The sequence below is a fragment of the Balearica regulorum genome, chromosome 2, assembly GCF_011004875.1.
Source record: "Balearica regulorum gibbericeps isolate bBalReg1 chromosome 2, bBalReg1.pri, whole genome shotgun sequence".
Classification (NCBI taxonomy): Eukaryota; Metazoa; Chordata; class Aves; order Gruiformes; family Gruidae; genus Balearica; species Balearica regulorum.
In genome coordinates, this window is record NC_046185.1 from 115,313,886 (window position 1) to 115,336,143 (window position 22,258).

The window sequence follows — 22,258 nt, forward strand, 5'->3', positions numbered from 1 at the left end:
ATCGTAAATCTAGAATAGGAAGCCTGAAATCGTTAAAGTCACATATTTATAAAATCATATTCAATTAGGTTAAAAAAGTGCAATTTCTGTCATCATGTCATAAAAAGATGTGTTTTTCTCTCAGATCTACTATAAAGAAAAGCTCCCTATATTGTTACAGATAGAGGCTGTTTTCAATCAGTTACAAGGAGCAATCCAATTACTGGATGGTTTAGTGCAGTAACTGACTCCAGACTAATTTGATTTCTTTAGGTCTCTAAAGATCAATTGATCTGATTTGTTTCCCTCCCCAAAGGCTGTTTAGGAAAAAGCAGGCTTAAATACCTGGAAATGAAATACAAAGCTCTGTACACTTTCACACTACTTAGGTCATTCGGAAAAGCTGGAACTCACGATAAATGAGTGCTCTCTTGGCCCTAACATCACAGGATGCTTTACAGGAGACCATTAGGATCACCGCACGGCACTCCGGATTATGCATGCACGTGCTGTACGCAGGCTACTTAGCAAGCAGTGCATGGAAGGTATTTTCACAGCTTCTATATACAACTATTCAGTTTTCAAGAGCTGTGCAAGTGTGCATTTGGCCTGCATAGTCTTTTCCCTGGCAAATAAATATTTTTCTCAGGCAGCAATCTTACAGAAATAACTGTTTCCAACTAGACCGAGCGAGAGTCACAGTGTACTATTCAACTTATCACCTACATCTTGTAACGCATGTTGTGATGGACACCAAGCAAGAAATTCTTCCTGTTGTCATATCTCACTTTGCTGTTTCTTTTGCTTTCTATCAGATTACTCTAAGCAATTTTGCTGGCACTAGGATGAAATCTGTAGCACCAATGGGCACTTAGAGAATGACTTTCTCATCTGCCTGAATATTTTAATGCTCGAACTGAATGAAACCCTTGGTATTTCTGGACTGTATCAGATAACAGTAAAAGTGTAACACACAACAAGGCTGGTAAGAGACTGTTTGAGAATTTCTTATCTCATTACTTGATGTGTTGTGAAACAGGTTTTGGTTTTTTAAATACCGTTGTTCCCTAATCAGGGCTAAGCTTTCCAATTTAAATCAAAATAAGACTGAACTCGGACTCTCAAATCCAGAGCTTTAATGTCATTTCAATATTTCTCACGTTCTGTTTCTTGTATTTATTGTAGGTTTCACATTTGGTTACCTTATCTTTCATGGCAACGTTTGTGCCTGGGCTAGGCTGCCTGTCTCAGGCTCTATTCTTACACTTATCAATAAACAAAAGGGCACTGCAGTTTATGCTCAGCATTTCTGACTCCATGCCATGTGTTGTTATAATAAGATGTCCTCTGGAAAAATTCCCTTCGTATCCAGCACCACGATAGTCAGTTCATCTGCACAGAGGTAACCAAGTTTTTCTCCCAGCTTATCTATTCAGACTCTCCCAACCCTTGCAAAGCTGTGTCATTAGATGTCGCCTGTCCGTAAAACAAGGAAACTGAAATGTGAAAAATCAAAGTCTCTTCTCTTCCTACAGGTCCTTTCTTGACTATTTATTGCATACAAACTCGAGCTTTGTGTGTTGTTTACCTTAGTACTGTCAATACAGCAGGCTACGCTATTTTAATTACATCTGCTTTGGGGGTTTTTTTTGCATTTTCAGTGCAGGCTTTCACTTGGAAAACAATTTTTAACAATTCTGCAAGTATGCACTGCAGTCTACTGTTCTTTTACCCCAAGTTACTGTTCTTTTACCCAGTTACTCGATGGATCACTAATAATCCAGCCACTAGTAAGGTATAAAATATACCACTATTTCCCATCCATGGACCTGCTTAGAGTGATGTACTTTTGAAATGCTGTAAAGACTTTCTCTAGCTGTATGGGTATGACTTCATTGAGCAGTTTGTCCCCTATATGCACCAATGAAAGATGATTCACAGATACATCTGGATATCCCCATATAGGAGCCTGGAGGGTTTTGGCCTTGCCAAACTTTCTTTCATGATTTTGTGCTCATAGGAAAATTTGGATGTGCTATATCAATGTCCATCAAGTTCTCTTCCAGCCTAAAGGACGCAGGCAGCTTAATTTGCTTCGTTTGCCAAACTATTTGATACGATATCATAAAAATGTGACGTGCTGGAGAGCTACCAAGAGATTGAAGTTTATTTCCTACTCAGCTGTGGGTTAATGCTTCTGTCCCCATGGCAGCAGTTGCTTATAATGAACCGTACACACACAAAACTCAACAGTTTCCAGATAAAAAAACTTTCCCCTGATGCAGCCTGCAGTACAATTTTGGTGAAACAAAAATGGCATCTTTGTCGTCAGAGTGGGAGTTACGGGATTTGTCCTGATGGCAATAATTGCTGACTTCAGTGTCTGAGACTGCTGAAGTGTATTTTGGGAAGCTCCCCTCTCTCTTTTCCACTGTGTGGAGCAGCGGGGAGCTATAAAGATGTTTTTCACAGGACCACTGCCCTTGTCTCCCATTGACCCAATTCACAGCCCTCAATAGGATTAAATGGCATGATAAGAAAAAAGCTTTTCATTCTGAAGTTCCCCCCCTTCAAGAAGTCCCCTCAGGAAAATGAATATATCGGCCCCAACTGGAACAGATGTCAAAACTCAAAACAGCTCTTTCTTCATAAAGTTTATAAGTATTTTTAAAGGAGGTGGAGGAGGCTTACTATATGCAACAAGATAACGTTAAAATGCACAGCTTCTCAGGAGTTGAAAGGATGCTTTTCCTACAAACTCTCTCTTCTCTTTATCTTATCTACATGGAAAGTAAACAGAAAGTCCCCATTACCTCTCGATATCAGTGAGTCTGGAAGAGTCCCGGAATCCTTTAGCAAAAGGGTTGCTGTCAATTTTCAACTTGGTTATCTGGAAACACAGAAAAAAGCAACGCAACATGAATATAGTGTTAAGGTATTGCAGCGTACAAAGTGTTAACCAATCCATCCTCCTGACTTCACTGCTAATTTTATCCATGCTCCTTGTGTGTGTGCATGCGTGCATGCTACTCCTGAGATGCTGAAAAGCTCGGGAGGCAAACCAGGGTGTTCTACACATACGGCAGTGGAAAGACCGAAGGGGACAGTGGGCTCAGCCTTCACGTTACCCAGAGCAGGAGGAACACACCCACGTACAGCATTGCTGCTTCCAAATATTTTAACAGCATGAATCGGGTTGTCTTTTCCACGAGCAATGCACTGCACCCTGCTAACATCTGAGCCTCGTTGGTGGAGCTGCACATCAACTAACAGGAGCCCAAACTAGGAGCCACTGCTTGCAAACCTGAAGATGTTGCTTCAGTTCAGCCCCACCTTTGTTTTTTGGGGTTTTTTGTTTGCTTTCTTTTTTTGGTGTTTTTTGTTTGGTTGGTTTTTGGGGGGTTTTTTTGTTTTTGTTTACTGGGATGCAAATGTTCTCTGCCAGACCTACCAGCCATCACATAGAGGCACTTTAACTGTTCTTGCTTGGAAAGAGGCTGAGGAAGGGAAGAAGGGAGGAAAAACGTGGGGAGCACTCAGATTTAAAGTGACAGAGCCTGAGTTAAAGGAGTAACCCCATTAAAATCATCACAGTCCTGGAAAACCAGAGATCTTACAACCACAACTGTGCTCCCTTCTTCAAATGCAGCTACAAACCTGCCCAGCGCGTCCTGTCAGCCGTTCCATTCTGCCAGAGTAACCCCCTGATCAGGAGTCTCTTTGCCCCTATGCATCGTGGCTCCCCTTAACTTTGCAGTGAAACTTTTCAGGCATAGGTGGTGGCTTCCACTGTGAGGTTTTTTGTGACCAGGAAAAAAATACATCATTGCCCTTGTGAAATTTTCTAGCTGTCCAACCAAATGAGATACGGTGAATAAAACCTGAGAGATCATCATAATATTCAGATTTTCCAGTCATACTTCTTCCAAGAATTGAAAATAAAACTAAGTGGAAGTTAGAGCTTGATGAGGGACAGCAAGGACCTGTCCTGCAAGGCAGCGAATGCCACCACCTCTAGCTGAAGCCCATGAAAAACAACAGCTCTCAGCATTTCATACTGACCGGCTATGTCAGCCTGGCTTTCCTCAAAAAAAGCCTGTATTGAAGAGGCTGCAACCTCATTTTTAATAGCTAGCCCTCAAGACTCAGAAAGAAGGATTTTTTCCAAATCCCCAAACAATCAAATGCTCTCATCAAACAAAGGTATTTCAAAATAGGGTGGTTCTCCTCCAAAATTAAAAAGAACAAAGAAAACTCAACCCACAAAAAAAGAAACCAAAAAAACACACAGAAACAAACCCGACTGAACCCAACTTTTCAATCTGAGAAAGACATCTTCTGGGAGGGAAACACGGAGAGGGAGGGAGAGGCTCATGAAGACAAACCCTAAGTATTTAATTACTGGTCTGCAGTATATGAACGATGCACTGAGCGGCTGCTCCTGTGGCTGCTACACACCTTCTCTGCCACCCAAGGAAACTCACTACATCCCTGGGCTCCTGCTTTTCCCGCCCAATGTTTCGTGTCCATACAGGGGCAAGCTCCCTGGGGAAGGTCCTTGTTTTGAGGCACTACATAGGAGGTGCTCTAGCTCACCGGTTGCTCCTATGGGCTGGTCAAACAGCATGGGACCTCAGCGCTGGTTGTCCTATCATGCAAGTACAGCCGGTGGAAACTACCCTGAAGACTAGCCTTGTCACAGGACCTTGCAACAGCTCAGTAAGTTAGTTATAGTCTCGTTCTACTCCCAAGATAACCATAAACCCTTGACTCGTGGTGATGTTGCAAAGAGTGGCGGGTTAGTGCCTCACGTACCATGAGCATTTTTATGGCAGCGTTCTGAAAACTCCCTTGAAAGAAGACAAGCTCTAACTCGTTCCATTGACTTAGATCACCAACACACCAAACCAACTGCACTGCAGAATAATAAGGAGGTCTATTCATCTCTTGAGCCAATCAAACTTCCATTTACCTAATGTTAAAGATTTGGTATGACATCACGAGAGAAACTTTTTGTATCCACCAAAGCCAGATGAGACTCACAATCATTTATGGCCATATTTTTCCTGAGAGACTGTCTCACAAACAATCAGAGAACATCTGCTAGAAAGCATTTTAAAATGAAATCTGACCTACAATTCAACTCTGTGGCAGTGGTTTGACTTTAAATAAATGCACGCCCTTTAAATCTTAAATTATGAGATAGTTTGTTGAAAGTGTAATGTATTTAGCTTTTATCTAATAACCTCCAGAAATGTAATCAACCCCTCCTTAAAACAGTTCTGAAAGAAATGGCAAAAATGAAAAAAGGCTCCATTTTCATTAGTCATAAATAAAATGACAGCATCAACCTCTAGGGGTTCCAGAGATGTTCCATTGAGAAATTTTCCAGGACTCAATGTATGTGCTTCGGGAAGGTTAGTTTAGAAACATCTCTGGTGTAAATGTCGTCGGTAAACACAAATCCATCCTACACAAATAAATTCCAAGTTTAGCTGGTTTTGTGCCTGTTACTATTTTGCTGGTTTCTACAGAAAGTTATGTGGAAAAACCTAACCGCCTGTCCAAACATTATATTCTTGAGATTGCCAGGTGCTGAATACATTTTCTGCAGCATTCAGATAGAAACCTGAGTTTAAAAATCAATACATTCTGATATTAAAGCCTTAAAGCTGGAAGTAGGGGTCTGTCATAAGGACTGACAATACTATTACTATTAACTTCATAGCTTCTTTGACCCTATATGCAGTAGGTTCATTTTATTCATGGCATTTAGAAATTAATTACTTTTGCTTCATATTAAGAAGCGCAGACTTCTTTAAATAAACCAGCAGGTACGTTGACTCTGTGAAGCTGCCTGCCCACGTGTTTGGACAGTACTTGTATTTGTCTTAACTTGGGAGAATTAGAGAAGGAAAGAAGTTGTGGGGGTTTTTTTAAGTGCCATAGTCATTAAGCCCTTAAAACACGCCCTGAATCACACCGAAGACAACATATTTCCACTGACTTAAATATTAAAGCCTTATCCACTGTCAAGCAGAGCCCCTGCTCTCCGATTGTTTATATACTTCCTAAAATTACTCATTAGCAATCCATTGTTATGATCTCCTCCATTTTGTATATATCATTCACTGGCATGCAAATTGAAATTCAGACATCTGGATGTAATCTGGGCAGCCTCTGAAAAGCATATCTCCAAGTGATTTCCCTTACATTTGAGCCTTACAGCTTAATTAGTCAATTTTTTAAGCCCATGAAATCATCATGTGCAAAACAGAATATCTCTCAGCTAATAGCTCATGGCGTTAAAGATCACTGCAAATAAGAACAGTTCTTAAATGAGCTATAATTAGAAAAGGACTAAATGGTAATATGCAAACAGCTTTGTGTAGACAGAAGGGAAGAGAAATGAAAGCCTCTTTCATGTCATCTTTACTCCCATGAATAATCCTCATGTCCCTTTGAAGTTAGTAGTACTACCCATAAATGGAAGAATTACTCCTGAATATGAATAAGGTTGGACATGGTCACTACAGACATTGGCATGGAAACGTAAACTAAATCAGAATGTTTCTTAGGTTGGATTGGGGAAAAGGGAGTTTTCAGCAGGGTGGGATTTAGTTAATCCATGGAAATTAGCAACTATACTTACCAATTGATTCTGGTAGGCTGTAACAGCAGTAAAAACTGTTTCTGGAAAGATAAATGTCCTGAACTCTTCTGATTTCAGATTTAGCAAAGAGGCCGTGTGATCCTTCTTCTTAATAATGTGGACCCTTGGCTGGTACTTGTGCATGGAGTTCAAGATGATCTGCAAGAAAGAGTGACAAGGCAGTGTCCTGAGAAGAAGGTTAACGGGACCCTCAAAGGCTGTAAAATCATGGGTGGGGTGATATCTAATTAACACTGCAGGGGAGACATCCAAAATCTAACCAGCCAGGGGCTGGTTGATTTTCAGAACATACTCTTCAGCTCCTTTGGACAGTTCCCAAAAATGAAGGTGGAAAAACAAGCATCCCAGGAGCTAGTTTCCTCTCACTCCTACACCACTGATGAGCACACACGTTTTTTGAAGCATAAATACCTGTTCCTACAGGTGAAGTGTTTTACATACAGAATTTGTTACTGCTAGCATGTGCCCCAGTTTGCAGGTGTCAGCTGCAAGTGTAAATATTTAACTCTTGAAAGCTCTTGGACAAGAATTCACACTTGCAAAAACGTGCAGGTGCAGAATGAAAACAGCCAGGAACACCTCAAAAAAAAAAAAAAACCCAGGAAAAAAACCACCAAACCAAAACCAAACAACCAAAAAAAAAAAAACCCCTGCAAAAACCCGCAAAAACCCAACAACTAAAAAGCTATCACCACCACCAGCGCAAACTGGCTGACCAAATCAAGGAGCTGGGAGTTGGACTTGATGATCCTTATGGGTCCCTTCCAACTCATGATTTTCTATGATTCCATGAAACCTTTAGAGCAACCTGCTTCCTAGATGCTCTTCACCACAGACTACCAAAAACGAGAGCAAGGAGGGAAACCAGTACAAAACCCCAAAATGATCAGGTTTTGCCATTTTATCCTTATTAATAATTGTTTACGAGCTCCCAAAATAATTCTAAACCTAATGTACCAACTAACCAATTTCAACATTCACTGGCGTCAAATCGAGAGTCCCACTTGCTTCAGCTACCTCTGGCTGGAGGCCTGTTTGGCTGCCTCTAACCACAGTATTACAATATAAGAATTAAATACAGAGCTCAGCTCGCACCAGTCCTTGTTTTGGATATAATCACAGTCACAAGACGAAATTGGCAATGGTGTGGGTGGTTCTATTTTGCAGGGGCTATAACGACATTACAGCTAGCTCTGTACATCTGGAATAGCTAATGTGCATTCCTCGGGAAGCGTTAACTTCAGCTGAAACACAGCAGAAATGGTGCAGTATTTCATGCTAACTCAGTCGATGAGAAAGGTTGCACGTTGCATTGGAGTGGAGAGCTTAGAGACAGCTTTGTCATGGCTAAAAATTCCATCAGCATTTTCTCTGCTGCTCCTTCAGGGCCAAATATTGCTGTGACTCTGCACGGGGCACACAGCGAGAGGAAAGTCATTGCAGTGATGGGGAACCATCGTCCTGAAAGTGTTGCACGCCCGTTTTTACCAACTCAGGTCCTTTCTCATATCACTTCACCATTTTGTGTATGCACACATGCATCAGCTGTTGACCTTGCTGTTAATATCCTCAGCGCTTTTCCCTCTCTTTGTAAAATTTTGTCTTACCAGCCTAGTCACTTGGGCTGCTCTAAGCAGCTGGAAAAGACATTTTAAAGGACATAACATGGATGGTGATGAGGTCACTGAACGGTTGGCCCACAGCGCTCGGCGCTTCCCATTGCCTTTCACGGCCACGGTATCTACACCAAGGCATTACATCTGAGCAGCTGCCGAGCGGAAGGAGGAAAAAGCTGTGACAGAGCAGCTCCCACACATGCCCTTTCCTTTCGCTCCTCTCTGAATGCAAATTGTGATAAAGAAACTCTGTTTCTCAAACAAGACCACGTAATCCTTTATGAAAGTTTTCCGAAACCAAAAGTGCACATGGATAACATCGCCTGCCATGGCGCTCTGCCCTGCCTGTTCCCACCAGAGGCAAGTAGGACATTCAGGTACAAAACAAGTACCGAATGTAGCCGGGAGGTCACAACAGACCCATGGCCGAGGTTAAGGCCACTATTTCCTTTTCATGAGGGTCTGTGTACGTAGCACTCCATCTTCATCCCCGCGCAGGCTGCCGATGTTGCAGTACTCACTGATATAAATTCAGCAGGATACTGAACAAAGATACCCCTTAATATCCATGCAACTTCTTATGTTAGGACCATCAAAACAGCTTAAAGGAGTTAGGCACACAGGGTGCATCTCACAGAGTAGCCCTCAAGGGTGGTCTCAAAGTCCATGTAGTCTCCTTCCTGCCTTGTGTAGCCCTCAGAAACTCCCTGATGCCAGCTCTGCGATACCCATGTTGGTGTGCCCCGAGAGAAACGTCAGGTTCACACATCCTCACGGCAGACCCCCGGCACACGCTTACTGGCAGTACAGCGTGGTCACAGGCCCCCAGCCATCCCATCTGCCTTCGTGCTGACAGCCTGGGGCAGGGGAGATGACCGGGATCTGTCCTTACAGGATCCTGCTTGCTGTAAGGTCAGGCAGGTTTGTAGGCATCTGGTTCCCACTGACTACAGACCGGTCATCAGAGGCAATCTGGATGCCAGCTGCAAAATCCCTGAGGTGACTCTGAATTTGGGAACTATTTTGTGAATGCGGTTTCCACATTCACTGAAGAAGTGTGTCACCAGGCAAAGTTTGCTTTCTAAAAGCATGGAAGTTCCTAACTTCTGCCAGGTTGACTTAAAAAAAAAACCCGACAAAACTCTGTGCATAACTCCTTATGGCTATTCAGAAACCCTTGCTTTCACAGTTAATTGTTGGCCATGTTCACACCTTTGTGTTTGCTTTTGCAAACATTCATGTGTTTGAGTTTTGCTATCATAAATGCCAGAAAAGCAATTACAATAATGTATACACTCATGGTTCACTTCACCATAAACCAGAAACGATGCCACCCCAACTAAATGCAACCAAAAGTCCTAAAAGAAGCAGTCTACATGAAAAACATCACCAGAAATGGGGGGGGGGGGGGGGGCGGAATCACATTCATAAATGTTCCACAACCAGAAAAATGGGAATTACTTGCTTGGCTGTAAAAATCCAGAGACAGGAGCCGTTTCCTTCCTCTGGTAAGGATATCTGAAAGTGTTTCCATGGAGCAAGCTGTATGTCATGCACACAGAGATAAGACTTCTGCCTGATGCTTGGGGAGAATATGTACATAGCTATGGGGTTATGCACGCTGCTGAAGATACACAAGCAGAGATGCTTGCCAACTCCAAAAGTCTCAGAATAAGAGAAAACAAACAAATGCTAGAACAAAAAAATGCCTCTCTTCAGATTCCTTCTCAGGAAATGAACCACCCTACAAAGAAAACACCACAATTACCTTAACAACCAAAACTGTCTTCTGGAGGATAGAGAAAGCAAGCAACTAGAACAAACTGCAGTCAGGTTGGATCCACCTTCTCTACCTATAACTATCATTTAAAGGCATTTTTTAGGTCATTAAAACTTCCTCAGGAACCAACATGGCTTATCAAACATAATTAAGATTTTAGCAGGTCAATTAAAAAGATCTTGTCATTGAAGAAGGGCTCTTTCAAACTGAAGGGACAGGTTTCAGGAGGCACTTCAGTTCTCCCCTTCTCTTAGTATACGGGAGCTCAGAAATGCCATTGGTCGTGGCACACGAGCCCTCCTTAAAAGCTACGGAGAATTAATTTCTTCCTTAATTCTACTGAGCAGCCAATGATGGTATTTACATAGCTTCAATAAGGCAGCGCACAAAACCTGACACCCTAATTTGGAACATAAAAAAACCACAAAATATTAAAAAGGGAGTGCTCCGCGAAGGTGTAACGCCTGTCACGCAAATCTCAACACGGGATGAAGCCTTCGGGGCTTATTCCTAACTGAACATGCAAAACTTTCCATCAACTTTGGCTGTCCAAAGCCTTCGCGTAAAGAATGGCATCCACCTCTGCCGCTTCTTGGAAACTTAATCGGGAAGCCGCATCTCAAATGCTACGGATCATTTTCTCCCACTGCCTGTTTTTGAGACGATTACGTCGTCTTGCTGTCACATGTCTCTGTTCCCGACAGCTTCTCAGACCTACTTCTTTTTTATATTCGTCTGGGCTTCTGGGAACTGCATCGCTCCTAACTAGCTTGCAATATACTGCTGCGAGCCCTTTATTAGAGGCACACATGGCCCCTGTTATGATGAAAAATGCTTCTTTTTAAATGTGCACGTATACTGCTCTATCATCACTCGGTGATAGAGCCCACAAATCTTCAGCTTTGCCCTTCTACAGATTATGAAATAAAAGAGAGGGGAAAAAAAAAAAGACATTCTCCACTAGTCAGGAAGGCAACAACGGTGGGAACTGGATTCAAGAAAAATATGGATCTTTACAAAAGAACAACACAGAGACATCTATCTGAGCTTTCTTTTGTTTCAGTTTGGTTTTTAGCTACTATTGCTGCTGTTGTTTTCAGGATATATTTTAAATGATCGTGGGTGTGATTCAATTCTTAGGTCTTGAATTAAGTAAAAATTCTGTTTCAGATGAGAAGCATTTGCACAGAACACAGCTCAGACAAACGGTCTCACACAGTCCAAAAAGGGGATAAATAGCACACCAGGGGAGGGATTTCTGACACCGTGTATGCCACAATTATTCACCTTTACAGGTTAGTTATCCCTACACATGCTTCAGAGTTAAAAAAACCACTCCTCTCTTCCCAACATCTCATTTACTAACATTGCATTTACACTCTGTCTTCTTAGCTGCCCCGTTCTCAGCCAACGACCCTTTCAAATCCATCCCCTTGATCCTTCAGCCTTCCCCTGGGGAACTGCCGAGCCCAGGGACAACACTTTTAGCTCTTCCTTTGCAATTTGGAGGTGCTACCAAGCCATTCTTGCACTTTACAGGCATTTTTGGGGAGGGGACAGGACAGGCAACACTTTGTCTTACCACCCCATTAGACAGTCAGGTAGCTAAAGGAGTTTCAAGGGCAACTGAGGCACACTTATTGCCATAATTCGATAGTGCTTGCATTGGTGTCAAGATTAGTATTTTCTGCTGACTCTGCGCCTGTGCTGCATTGAGTCTGGAAGTACAAGAGCTTTTATTGATGGACTCAACCTTAAGAGGTTGCCTGTAATGAGAGGGAGCTTCTAAGCACACATGGCAAAGCACGAGAGCTTGCTAGCCAGTGCGTATGGCAAAGCATACTGCCAAGTCACAGCAAAATGCAGGCAGAAGCATGATAAAATCTCACCTGCCTCCCTTCTCTCCCTTGTTTTGATGCTCAGCTCCACCCTGACCTTGTCCCCAGTGGATGTTCTGCCTCTGATGGCGGTAGGAGCATAATTTGAACATTCGTGTTGACCTGGGCTCTACCTTACAAGAGGTAAAAAACCCGATTTCTGAAGTCACTCATTCTTCTACAACAGAGATTAAAACCCAACATATTTAAGCTTCACACAGCGTCCACTCCACTGCACTTGGGCCGGCCAAGAGGGGTGTACGGTGGGGGCCACGGCAGCCGTTCCCCATCGTGGTCTCTCTCCCACAAGGTTAGCCCTGTGGCACAGGCGAGCGATTCCCCTATGGAGGTTCCTTTACCCCTTCCCACCAGGAGAGCTACTCACGTGGCCATGCTGATCCAGCTCGTTGTTGGTGAGCTTGACTTTTTCGAAGGACACCATCTGCTTCAGCAGTTGCTCTCCGGTGAACGGGGAGTCAGGGTGCACATACAACCTAAAAATACACAGGGAAAAGGCATACTCATAAAAAAAAAAAATATCTCACCTCTTGGCTTGTGCATGGGCACTGCTTCTGTATGAAATTAAAAAGCCTGTAATATCTTGCTTTAGGGATATGCGGTGGTTTCAGGGACGTGGATTTCCTGAGAGCTTAGGGTAATACAGAGCTGCTACTCGAACAAGACACACACCATCTCCCCCAAATTAATGAATGCCTGAAATATGACCATTAATGAAAAACAGTAAAGCAGATGACTCGAGTTGTTTAATTCACTGGAACGTGATGAAGAATCCCATGTCCAAGTACTAGATTGCTCTCTAACCATACCTATTATTTTATTGAGTTATCTAAAATGGAGACATTAACTAACATTCGCTGTTGTGTCTTTTCCCAAATGAAAAATTGATCATGTCTTTCCCCACAGCTGTACTAACAAGCACTTAAAATAACAATGACTACAGCTCCAAGAGAAAAAACATGGTGTCATTAGAGAGATAATGGGGGAATGTAGATAAAAATGCATTTTTCTTTATATGTAACATTAAGCCGTGATAATGATTTTAACCTGCACTCGATCACACATTAGCTGTGGTGACGTCTGTTTATAAGAGGTTGAAGGCTGCAGTCCAGCACAGTGGTCTGACATGAAAAAATTAATTGCAGCTCTGTAATTAACAATCCGCCACTTGGGAAATTAAGCAGAAGAAAAGGAAGCACAGAAGACATGTAGATACAATGATATATACATTATGACTAGACTAACTACAAGTGCCAGGCTGTTTAAAACCAATGATTTTTTTATAGGGATAATGCATTGCTGAAAATTAAGCTCAAAACTTCTTTTCTGATAGTGAATTAAGAGATGAACTAGACCTTCAGCTAGTGCAAACTGGACCTGTCCTGCTTCTGTCGGTGTTGGTTATCGCTCGCTGAGGGCCTGACTCTCATTTTGGGTGATGTCTTTGGCCACACGGATGGATTTCTTCCATTAGGCGGGTGGGGCAGCGCTGAGATGCCGGGTTTGAAAGATAATTTATTTTTTTTTCCATTGAGTTATGATTTTGGTTAGGCAAGAGGATAATGGAAAAACCACTAAAGGATGGGGTGTAACTCTCTGATAGACTACACTGATCCCTAATCAAGGAATGCTTGTACTAAAGCCTCCAGGGAGCACAACTCTGTTGCTCGAAGAGGAAAGAGATTTGATCCTGTACTCTCCAGTTTTGCCAACAGAATCCCCAAGACATGGTGAAACTAAAGTTTTACCAGCACAGCTCGCTTCAGACGTGCAGGATATTTTCCTTACATTGATTCGCAGCACAGCTTGGCTGGTATAGCCGTGTCCACGGGAGGGATGCTGAGCCAGGGTTCCTGTTGCAATAAAACATTCCTAGCATACAGACATCTTCATCACTATTGACTCTGCTGATTGCAGTGAGGCTCGTGAAAAGTTATGATGTATCTGAAAACCCAAGACCTAGAATCCTGTTATGTCAAAAGAATTTTACCTCTCATGAAAATTAACTTTGTCTTCCTGTAAAAAAACTGAAAGTCTCAATCTTTAGAGCCCTGAATTAAGAGAAGGCAAACCAAAAAGAATCCTGAATGTGTCCTGCAACTTTTTAGCCAGTCTTGTCATTTTTTTTAAATTTTTTAATTTTTGGAGCCTGACTCCTAATTTTGAATGTCTGGATAGCTAATAATGTTTACTGCAATCACAGAGTGTCAGGCTCGGCAAGGTTTGGCTAATCGAGACCAAAAAGCCAAACTATTTCAAGTATGTGCTGGGAATGAGTAAAGATCTTCATGTGTCTAAAAGCTGAGCGCAATTGTTTTGCACCATAGGCAGTTAATGCTTGGCACTGCTTTCGAACTACGAAGTGCCTAGATGTTAGCAGAGCGCTAATGGGAAAGTCAGTGAAGGATGGGCACCTGATTATCAGTTACATAAATGGATTCACAGACCTTGCTTTTCTTTACTGATTTGCTACATGCCACTGATCCCACTGCAACACGTGGTTCCACCTGGTGAACTACACCTATCTGCACACTTCCACAGCCTGAGCTTGCGTGTCTTGAAGAAAAGGGTTCAAAATTTGACATATCACCCTCTGAAGTAGAAGTCGATGAGGCCACAAGCACGCACGAGCAAAGGGGTTAGAGAAATAAACGCGCGCATTCCAGCACAACGCACGAGGCTCCCCCAGAAGTTCGCACAAGCTCTGCTGCCCAAGGCCAGCCAGACGCGAGGGGCTGCTCGCTCCAATTCACAAAGGCTTCAGGAGCCATATTAGGATGTGAATTTTCTCCACAGTATATAATGTTTCATGATATATGCAAGGTTTGGGCACCGCTTCCTTCTTGCATATTTTGGAATGCGACACCACTCTCCTTGTATTTAGTTTAACAGTTGATCTGGTCCTACAAGCCCTGTGCATGCTGCTTTTAATTACCTTAATGTCTCAAATAATTTGCAAAATATAATACTTTTTTAAAGGTCTCCTACCTAGAATTCTCTGGATGTGTGTAAACGCTACAACTTTGTTAAACAAATTACTGTAGCCAAATGCAGTAAAATAAAAAAAAAATTTAAAAAGGCAGACTTTTGAGTGAAAGGAAGGAGATGAAAAAGGACGGAGAGCAAATAAAGGTACATGCTGAAACTTATTAAACTGATGTTTCACACAGTCTTAGTAATTTGGAAGAAGAAACATGAAATATCACATAGGAATTCTATCCCCAGATAGCACTTTAGAAGATTTACAAAAGAGTCTCTGAAAAGTATTTTTATTTAAGTGTTCATTGCAACATAAACTTGTCTTAAATGTTGACAGCAGGAAGACAGGGATAAAACTGTTTTTTGCAGAAAGTTCCCTGAAGGGCTAATCTTTCAAACAGAATTACAGAATACTTATTAATTTTATTTAAAAAAAGAAAAAAATAAAGCTGTCTTAGCGTTGAAAGTTATTTTTGCGATGGAAAGAGCAAAACACCTAACGGGTTTCATCCTGCAAAGTCTTACACCCATGCACAATGTGACTCCTGAATAATTCCCCTGATGCCGTTGTGCCTACGCAGATGCAGGCAGTGATGTGCACGGGGAGCTCGCACCTTCGTACCAGCGCCCAGATGCTAAGCGCATGCATGCCCCTCACTGATGCTCCTCAAGTAAGGAGAGCTAAAACTGTGTGTTTGGAGGACAAGAAATCATAACTTCATTAAGGGCTCCTGTTACTGGAACAGGACCAAACCCTTTAGAGTGCTACTTCTAATCTGTTCAAGCAGGACTGAGGCCTCCCACCTCAAAAGATGCATTAACACTCCAGGAAATGCACTAGTAATGCAAACATCAGCACACTGAACCTCTTGACATCCTTTTTCTCACCAAACAGGAGCATAAGGAGGAGAAAGTGCATAAATGTATATGTAAGTACCGTTCATACAAAGAAAAAGTAATCTGTGCCTGTGCTATGATCAGTGATCTTTTTGGCTAAGCATCCTGAAAATGAAACAGGAAAGGTACACGTTTGAACATAGGGGCACTGACTCGATGGGGACCTTAAAGAGCTACCACAGTACGATGATAATGAATATGTAACTCCAAGAAGGTTTGACCCCCAGCTCTAAAACAGTCAGTAGGGCAGTTGCTAATTATTCCAAGGATCAACCTCTTGTCTTATACTCTTGTATTTCCTCATTGAGCTAGTCTATGCCAGATGATAGTTTGAATAAGCAATCTATTTAAAGGTATCCCAAAAGGCACTTGAACAGAAAAATAAGAAGGGGAGAACCCTGCCTTAAAACTATTTCTGTCCTTCCCTTATTTCTTCTTTTGGTGCTGACTCTTTTGGAGCAGGACCCGTGGTTTTTTTTCTTTGGGTTTTGATCAGTGCCCATTACAATACGTCAAATGAAGCCCTCAGACGTTAACCACATTGCAAGAAGGAGTTTTTGGCCACGAAAACAAAGCCGACATAACTCCTAGGTTGCCGTCTTTAATCACAGCTTCTCTGCATGCACTTTTTGTTTGTTTACTTCCCTAAGCCGCCTTCCAGAGATCAGCAGTCAGCAAGATTTCAGTCAAACTATTTATACGAGCAAAGTGTGCAGGATTTGGTCCACACACACACACACACAAAAATGTGCTTACATTTCTTATGTTTCACTTCTAATTTCTGTTTCTGTAATAACCAAGTTTTTAACCCCCGGCTAAGCCACCTGGAGCAGATCTATGTGTCTGCACAGAGCCCTTTACAAGAAGTTTCTTTAAAGCCAGAGGGGCATCCACGTTATTTCCATATCTCCGGCTCTGACTCAGCAAAGCCATTCGACATGTGCTTCAGTCTTAATGGACTTGGGGAATTAAGTACGTACTGAAGTGCTGGGCTGAATACGATGAAGCGTGGGTCTCCGCTGAAGTGCCCTCCTACCGTACAGCCTAGTGCTGCAGCCTCAGTTTCCCAATGCTGAAAGGAGTCAGTCATTAATTACATTAACGGAATGATTTTAGAAACTGATTTTCTATAGCATTTTGTTTCCGTGTCGATTTTTTGTTCCCTAACATCTCAGAAAGTGCCATGATTTCTTTACCAAAAAATATAAATCTCTGTGCTGTAGAACTGATCCGTACTTTGCCTGCTGTCTAAGAGACGACTAAAAACACGAGTAGAATTATTGGTTAGTAAACATTGAGTATGTTATCAAGAAATAATATTTCAAGCATAAACAGCATTGAACTCTAATGTAGTATTTCTACTTGTACTTGGCTGGTGGTGCCTGGATTGCTTTAAATTATGAGGTCAAACGGAGGGGGGGCAAGCCCGAGAGACAAATCAATTTTTTTTTTTAAAGCTTTCTTATCTGAATTGAGGCAAACTTCATTTTATATATATATACACACACAGACACACACACACATATATATATATATAAAAAGAGCCTTTAGCCAAATCCTGTATGCCTTGGAACGTCCAGTATAAATCAAGCCTCAAGCAGATATTTGAGGCCCGATTCTGCATCACAGAAATTAATCAGAGTTTTGCAATCAACTTTGTTGAGCACAGACTCAAAGTCTCAGAGCGCTGTTCGCAAACAACGTGGAAAGATTGATAGTAGGTATTTCTTGAAGGAAAGAAGAAAAAAATCAGTAAAGAAAAATAAAAGAAAGACCAGCAGTAAAACCTACAAACCTTGCAGGGAGCGGAGGGTCAGCTTTTCCAGCCACTAACCAGGAAGACCTGTGGTAGGCATATCTGTATCTTTTATTGTCCACAGGAACTATATCCATTAACACAATGTACTTGGCTTCAGGATCCACTCCCGAGAAGGAAACCCTAATCGTAGGAAACATTCTCCTGAAATAAAGGCAAATCAGAAAATAAATACATGGATGGAGAACAGAAATAAGAAAAGCTTCTGAAAAGCTGCTAAAATAACTATATTTAAACCACCTGAAAAAAAATTGAAGTGTCTGTTGATTCTGCTTCAGCATGGTAAAATTTGAATTCTGTGCATCTCTCTTAATACGCACAGAAAGAGCAGCTTGAAATCAGAACGATTTTTTAGGAGCAAAAAGAAAAAATGGTAAAAGTGAAAAAGTAAAGGAAAAAGGTACTTTTGCCTATTAGTCAAAAGTACACAACGATTTCAGAAAGTGGGTGTACCTAATGTGCATAAGCCATTAGAAACAGATCATTTTTTTAAATGGAATCCATACTAGTGTTAGGGAAATATTGCCGAAATTATTTCCGTTAATATTCTCACATATTTTAGATGCATGTTTTTTTAAGCCTGCTCACAATATTCCTTAGAGGAATTTTGAAAACTAAACTTTCCTTTCTTCACTTAAATTTTGCCAAAACACAACTTGAAACTGTAAGGTTATGCCGTAGAAATAAATAACTAAACAGTCGAAAATTTTGAAGTTTAAATTGCGGGTTTTATAGGTACTTTTTAAAAATTATTTTTTTAAAACGCATGCTGGTAGAGCTCGCTAGTTAGAAAAAAAAAAAAAAAAAAGAAAAATCATCGGGGAACTGCATTAATAACAAGTAACTTTGGGGATTTCGAAACCCGACAAGACATTTGGCTCCTGCAGATCGCATTTGGCTGACCCAAACCCCAAAAAGCTTTACTGAAGAAACGGCACAGTTTGAGGTGACGAGAAAGCCTGGGATTCTTTTTGCACGTTATTTGCAACCGAGAGAAAAAGCAAACCAAACCCAGCCCTGACTCAATCACTCCCACACGACCCCGCATTTCCCTGTGTCCGTACCGACCCAGCCCCGCCAAGGAGCTGTTAGCCACAGACCCAATTATTAAGGAAACATTCCCACCCAGGCTCCGGGACCCCTCCGGTTTGATTTCAGCCGGCCGCACCGCGCCGGGCCCCGCTCCCGCTCCCGCTGCCGCACCGCACCGCACCGGCCGCCTCTCCCGCTGCCCCCCCCCGGGGGCTCCGCGCACCGCCGGGCTGAGCCCGCCGAGGGGCTGCTGCCCAGCGCGGCTGCAATTAAGGGGCTTCACCCTCCTCTTCCTCCCCTTAGCGCATCCGTGTTCCTCTCCCAAGATAAAAAACTATGGGAGGTTGGTTGTTTTGCCCTTTTTTTCCTTTTTTTTTTTTTTTTTCCTCCCTTCTCCCCCGTCCAAAGCCACTTTTAGGAAGCTGCCCGGAGGGGCCCCGGGGCTGCCCAGCCTTACCTCCCGGATTTGGTGATGATCATCTCGGTACCCAGCTCGTGAAACTTGTCCCAGAGCTCTTTGGTCTCCAGGCTGCAGGAGATTTTGGCCATCTCCTCGCTGGGAATGATGGGGGTGGTGGGGATGAGGGGCTCGGTGCACAGGGACGAAGGACTGGTGCTAAATTCCCCGTGAGGGTCCAAACTGGGTAAGTCGCTCAAAGGCTGGGCGCAAGAAGATTTCTCAACGAATTGTTCTGCAGGGTTTGGTGGGGGAGAAAAAAAAAAAAAGAGAGAGAGAGGGGATTCAGCCAGGACGGGACACCGCCGAGAACTATTTAAAAAAAAAAAAAGCATTTATCGTTCAGCTGCCCTCCAGCACACCCCCAGATCTGCGCTGGGTTTTAGGCGTCAGCTCGTCATTTGAGGGCAAGGGTGGTGATTTTCGGAGATGAGCTCCGGGAAGAGCTCGGAGCGGCGCCTCTCCCCGAAGGCGCACGGGGGGCGGCGGGGAGCAGCGCGGCCCCCCACCGCATCGCCGCCCGGCTATTACCCACTCCGCGGGGCGCGGAGGGGCAGGGCAGCGTGCCCTCTTGCTAACCCAGCGTTTCCACGGAAAGGTCACTAATTCTCATTAAAACGGGAGCGCTCGGCTCCGGGGGCCTGCCGAGGGCCGGGGCCACGCTGGGGGAGTGCGGGCGGCTGCTCCTAAATTGCGCCTCTGGCACAGCGCGTAACGCCGACTCCGAGCGCACCCGCGCAGGCTCCGCGCTTCCTCCGCGGGGAAGCGAGCTCCTAATACTGACTCAACGCCAAGGGCGGGCTCACCCACCCGGAAAGCCAGGTCTGCCCTGCCTCCCAGCCGGTTTGCTGAGGGTGAACACACTCCGTTGGAGAAACAGGCTCCGGGGGAGCTGCGTGCGGCCACGCAACCTGCGCGGAGCGTCTGGCTGCGCGGGTGCGGTGGATGCCGCCGGCGCTGACCGCCCGCCGCGGCTGGCTCCCGCCGGCTCTGCCCACCCCCGCCCGCCCCCCTCCTCCGCAAGTCCCGGGAGGCTTTGGAGGCTTCAGGCGAAGGAGAGGACAGGGGAGAGCGGGGCTGCGGTGGTCTCTGCCCCGGCCCCGCGCTGCGGCTCCGGGATGCGGCGACGGATCCGGCGCCAAGAAACAGAAGGCGCAGAAATGCGCCCTGACGCTCCGCGGAAAGGTTTCTCCCGCATCTCCGGTTAATAAAAGCCGAGTTACAGGCAGTCGTTTCCCTTCGATTTCTAATTGAATGGCGTGGGGGAATGAATTTTTTAAAAATTGTGTAATTGAGAGCGCGTTTTCGGAAAATAAAAAATGAAAAACACCAGCTACGTTGAACACAAGACCGTGTAAATATGTCAAACGGGAATACTGCAACATTCCCGGCCTACGTTGTCGCCTAGACTAAAACCCAAAGTTTACAATGAATCTCTGGACCATGTGAAATCTATCGAGTCAGTCGATTAGATGGAGCAGACGCTGAGAGCTGCCTTTTCTATATTTCTTTAAGCTTGACTGTAATTTTGTCCATTGGCGCCCTGAAAGCTGAATACTTTTTTTTTTTTTTAAGTTTTCTGCTAACTCTTGGATGTCATGCAAGGACCACAAGCCGCGGAAATTGGGGGGGGGGGGGGGGGGGGGAAGGGAGGGAGGAAGGGAAGATGCTAATGTTTTTAAAAAGCTTTCGGGAATCTGAATCGAGACGACCGAATAGAAGCAAAATTGCTTACCCGAAAAACGCGAGGAATTACCATAAAAATCCTCCCTCTCGATGTAGAGTAAAACAGTCTATATGAGCCTACATCGAGTGGCTGCGGAACGAAGGGATTTTTCAGGTCTACGTACAAGTTTTACTACCCCTTGTAAGCTTAGGCACGATGCCGGGAATTCTTTTATTTTACTTCAAAACCATAGATGATTTGCAATAAATATTTAAGAGGTTCATTTCATACCAGCGAAGAGAAAACGTAACTACCTTAGGCTGCGAGATTATTCTACGAATGGCGAAACTGGATAAATAAACGGCGCAATTTAAGATGGAGGAATTTAGAAAATGATTTATGCTATAAACAGCCCTGCCTGAAAACGACGGTGGGAACGAGGAGACCTAACTGGCTGTGGCGGTGCGGGTTTTCCTTCTGCAGAGGAAACCTATGGGCAGGGGGGGAAACCCTTCGCCGCCTGAGCCTTCAGGAGGGTGAGTCTGAGCGGGGAGCGGGCTCCGCCGGGGACAGACGGGAGCTCCGCGCCCCGCGGACACCCGTGGGCCACCCCCCCCGTCCCCACTCACCCAGCGGTTTGATGGTGCTCTCGGGGGACTCCTTGTCCTTGGAGCTGCCGCTCGACATGAGAGCGGCGATGGAGAAGGCGTTGGCTCGGGAGGAGAGCTGCGGCTTGGGGGGCGGCGTGTACTCCATGGCCAACCCGGCGGAGAAGCGGCTCGGCGGGCGCTACCCGGACGGGAGTACCGGGGGGCAGCGGAGCGGGGTTACCGGACGGGCGGGAGGCGCTCTGCGCCCGGCGCTGCGCGCTCCCCCGCCTTAACGCGGGGCCGCGGAGATCCTATCGGCCGGCGGCCAATCGGCGGCGGGACACGTCAAGGGCCCCGGCCCGGCCGCGGAGGAGGAGGGGGGGAGGCGGGAAAGAGGAGGAGGAGGAGGAGGAGGAGGAGGAGGAGGAGGAGGAGGAGGGCGGCTCTACCCGCCCGCGGGGTGGGCAGGGGGCGGCCGGCCCTCGGGCGGGCTCCCCGCTGCCGCTCCCGCTCCCCCTTCGGGCAACCCAGCCCCGCTCCCCGCCGAGGCCCCGGCTGCGGGAGCGGTTTGGGGTGCGCACCCCGCTCTTCTGAGCCCGGAGGGGGCAGGCCACACGGGCGGGGATGCTCCCGAGAAGGTCCCCAGGCTATTGGCTTTGACGATGCAAGAATCAGTGGAGAGATGGTTGAAAGGAGGAAAAGAAATTGTGGGGTGTTTGTGGGTTGTTGGTTTTTGGGGTTTGGGTTTTTTTTTCCCCCTCGTGCGCGTGTGTGTCAATTTTCTGTTTTAAATTCGAATTTTAAAAGGCCACAACTTTTAAAGCAGCCGTTTCGTCGTTGTGTGCCTTCTCCTGGGTCAGAAGGTTCCTTAAGGCTGA

The 22,258-nt window shown here is 44.6% G+C and overlaps 1 protein-coding gene across 1 annotated transcript in view; it reads right to left on the reverse strand.

The window, feature by feature from the left end:
* TBX20 (T-box transcription factor 20) overlaps positions 1 to 21,672 on the reverse strand; it is a 38,619-nt gene extending 16,947 nt beyond the window's left edge. The window contains exons 1-6 of the mRNA XM_075745383.1: positions 21,420 to 21,672; positions 19,125 to 19,359; positions 17,615 to 17,779; positions 12,311 to 12,419; positions 6,632 to 6,790; positions 2,793 to 2,869 (exon numbers count right to left, since the gene is read on the reverse strand). Of these exons, the coding sequence (XP_075601498.1) occupies positions 2,793 to 2,869; positions 6,632 to 6,790; positions 12,311 to 12,419; positions 17,615 to 17,779; positions 19,125 to 19,359; positions 21,420 to 21,546 (872 nt within the window). The 5' untranslated portion in view covers positions 21,547 to 21,672. The remainder of the gene's footprint in view (positions 1 to 2,792; positions 2,870 to 6,631; positions 6,791 to 12,310; positions 12,420 to 17,614; positions 17,780 to 19,124; positions 19,360 to 21,419) is intronic.
* Positions 21,673 to 22,258: the final 586 nt, after the last annotated feature.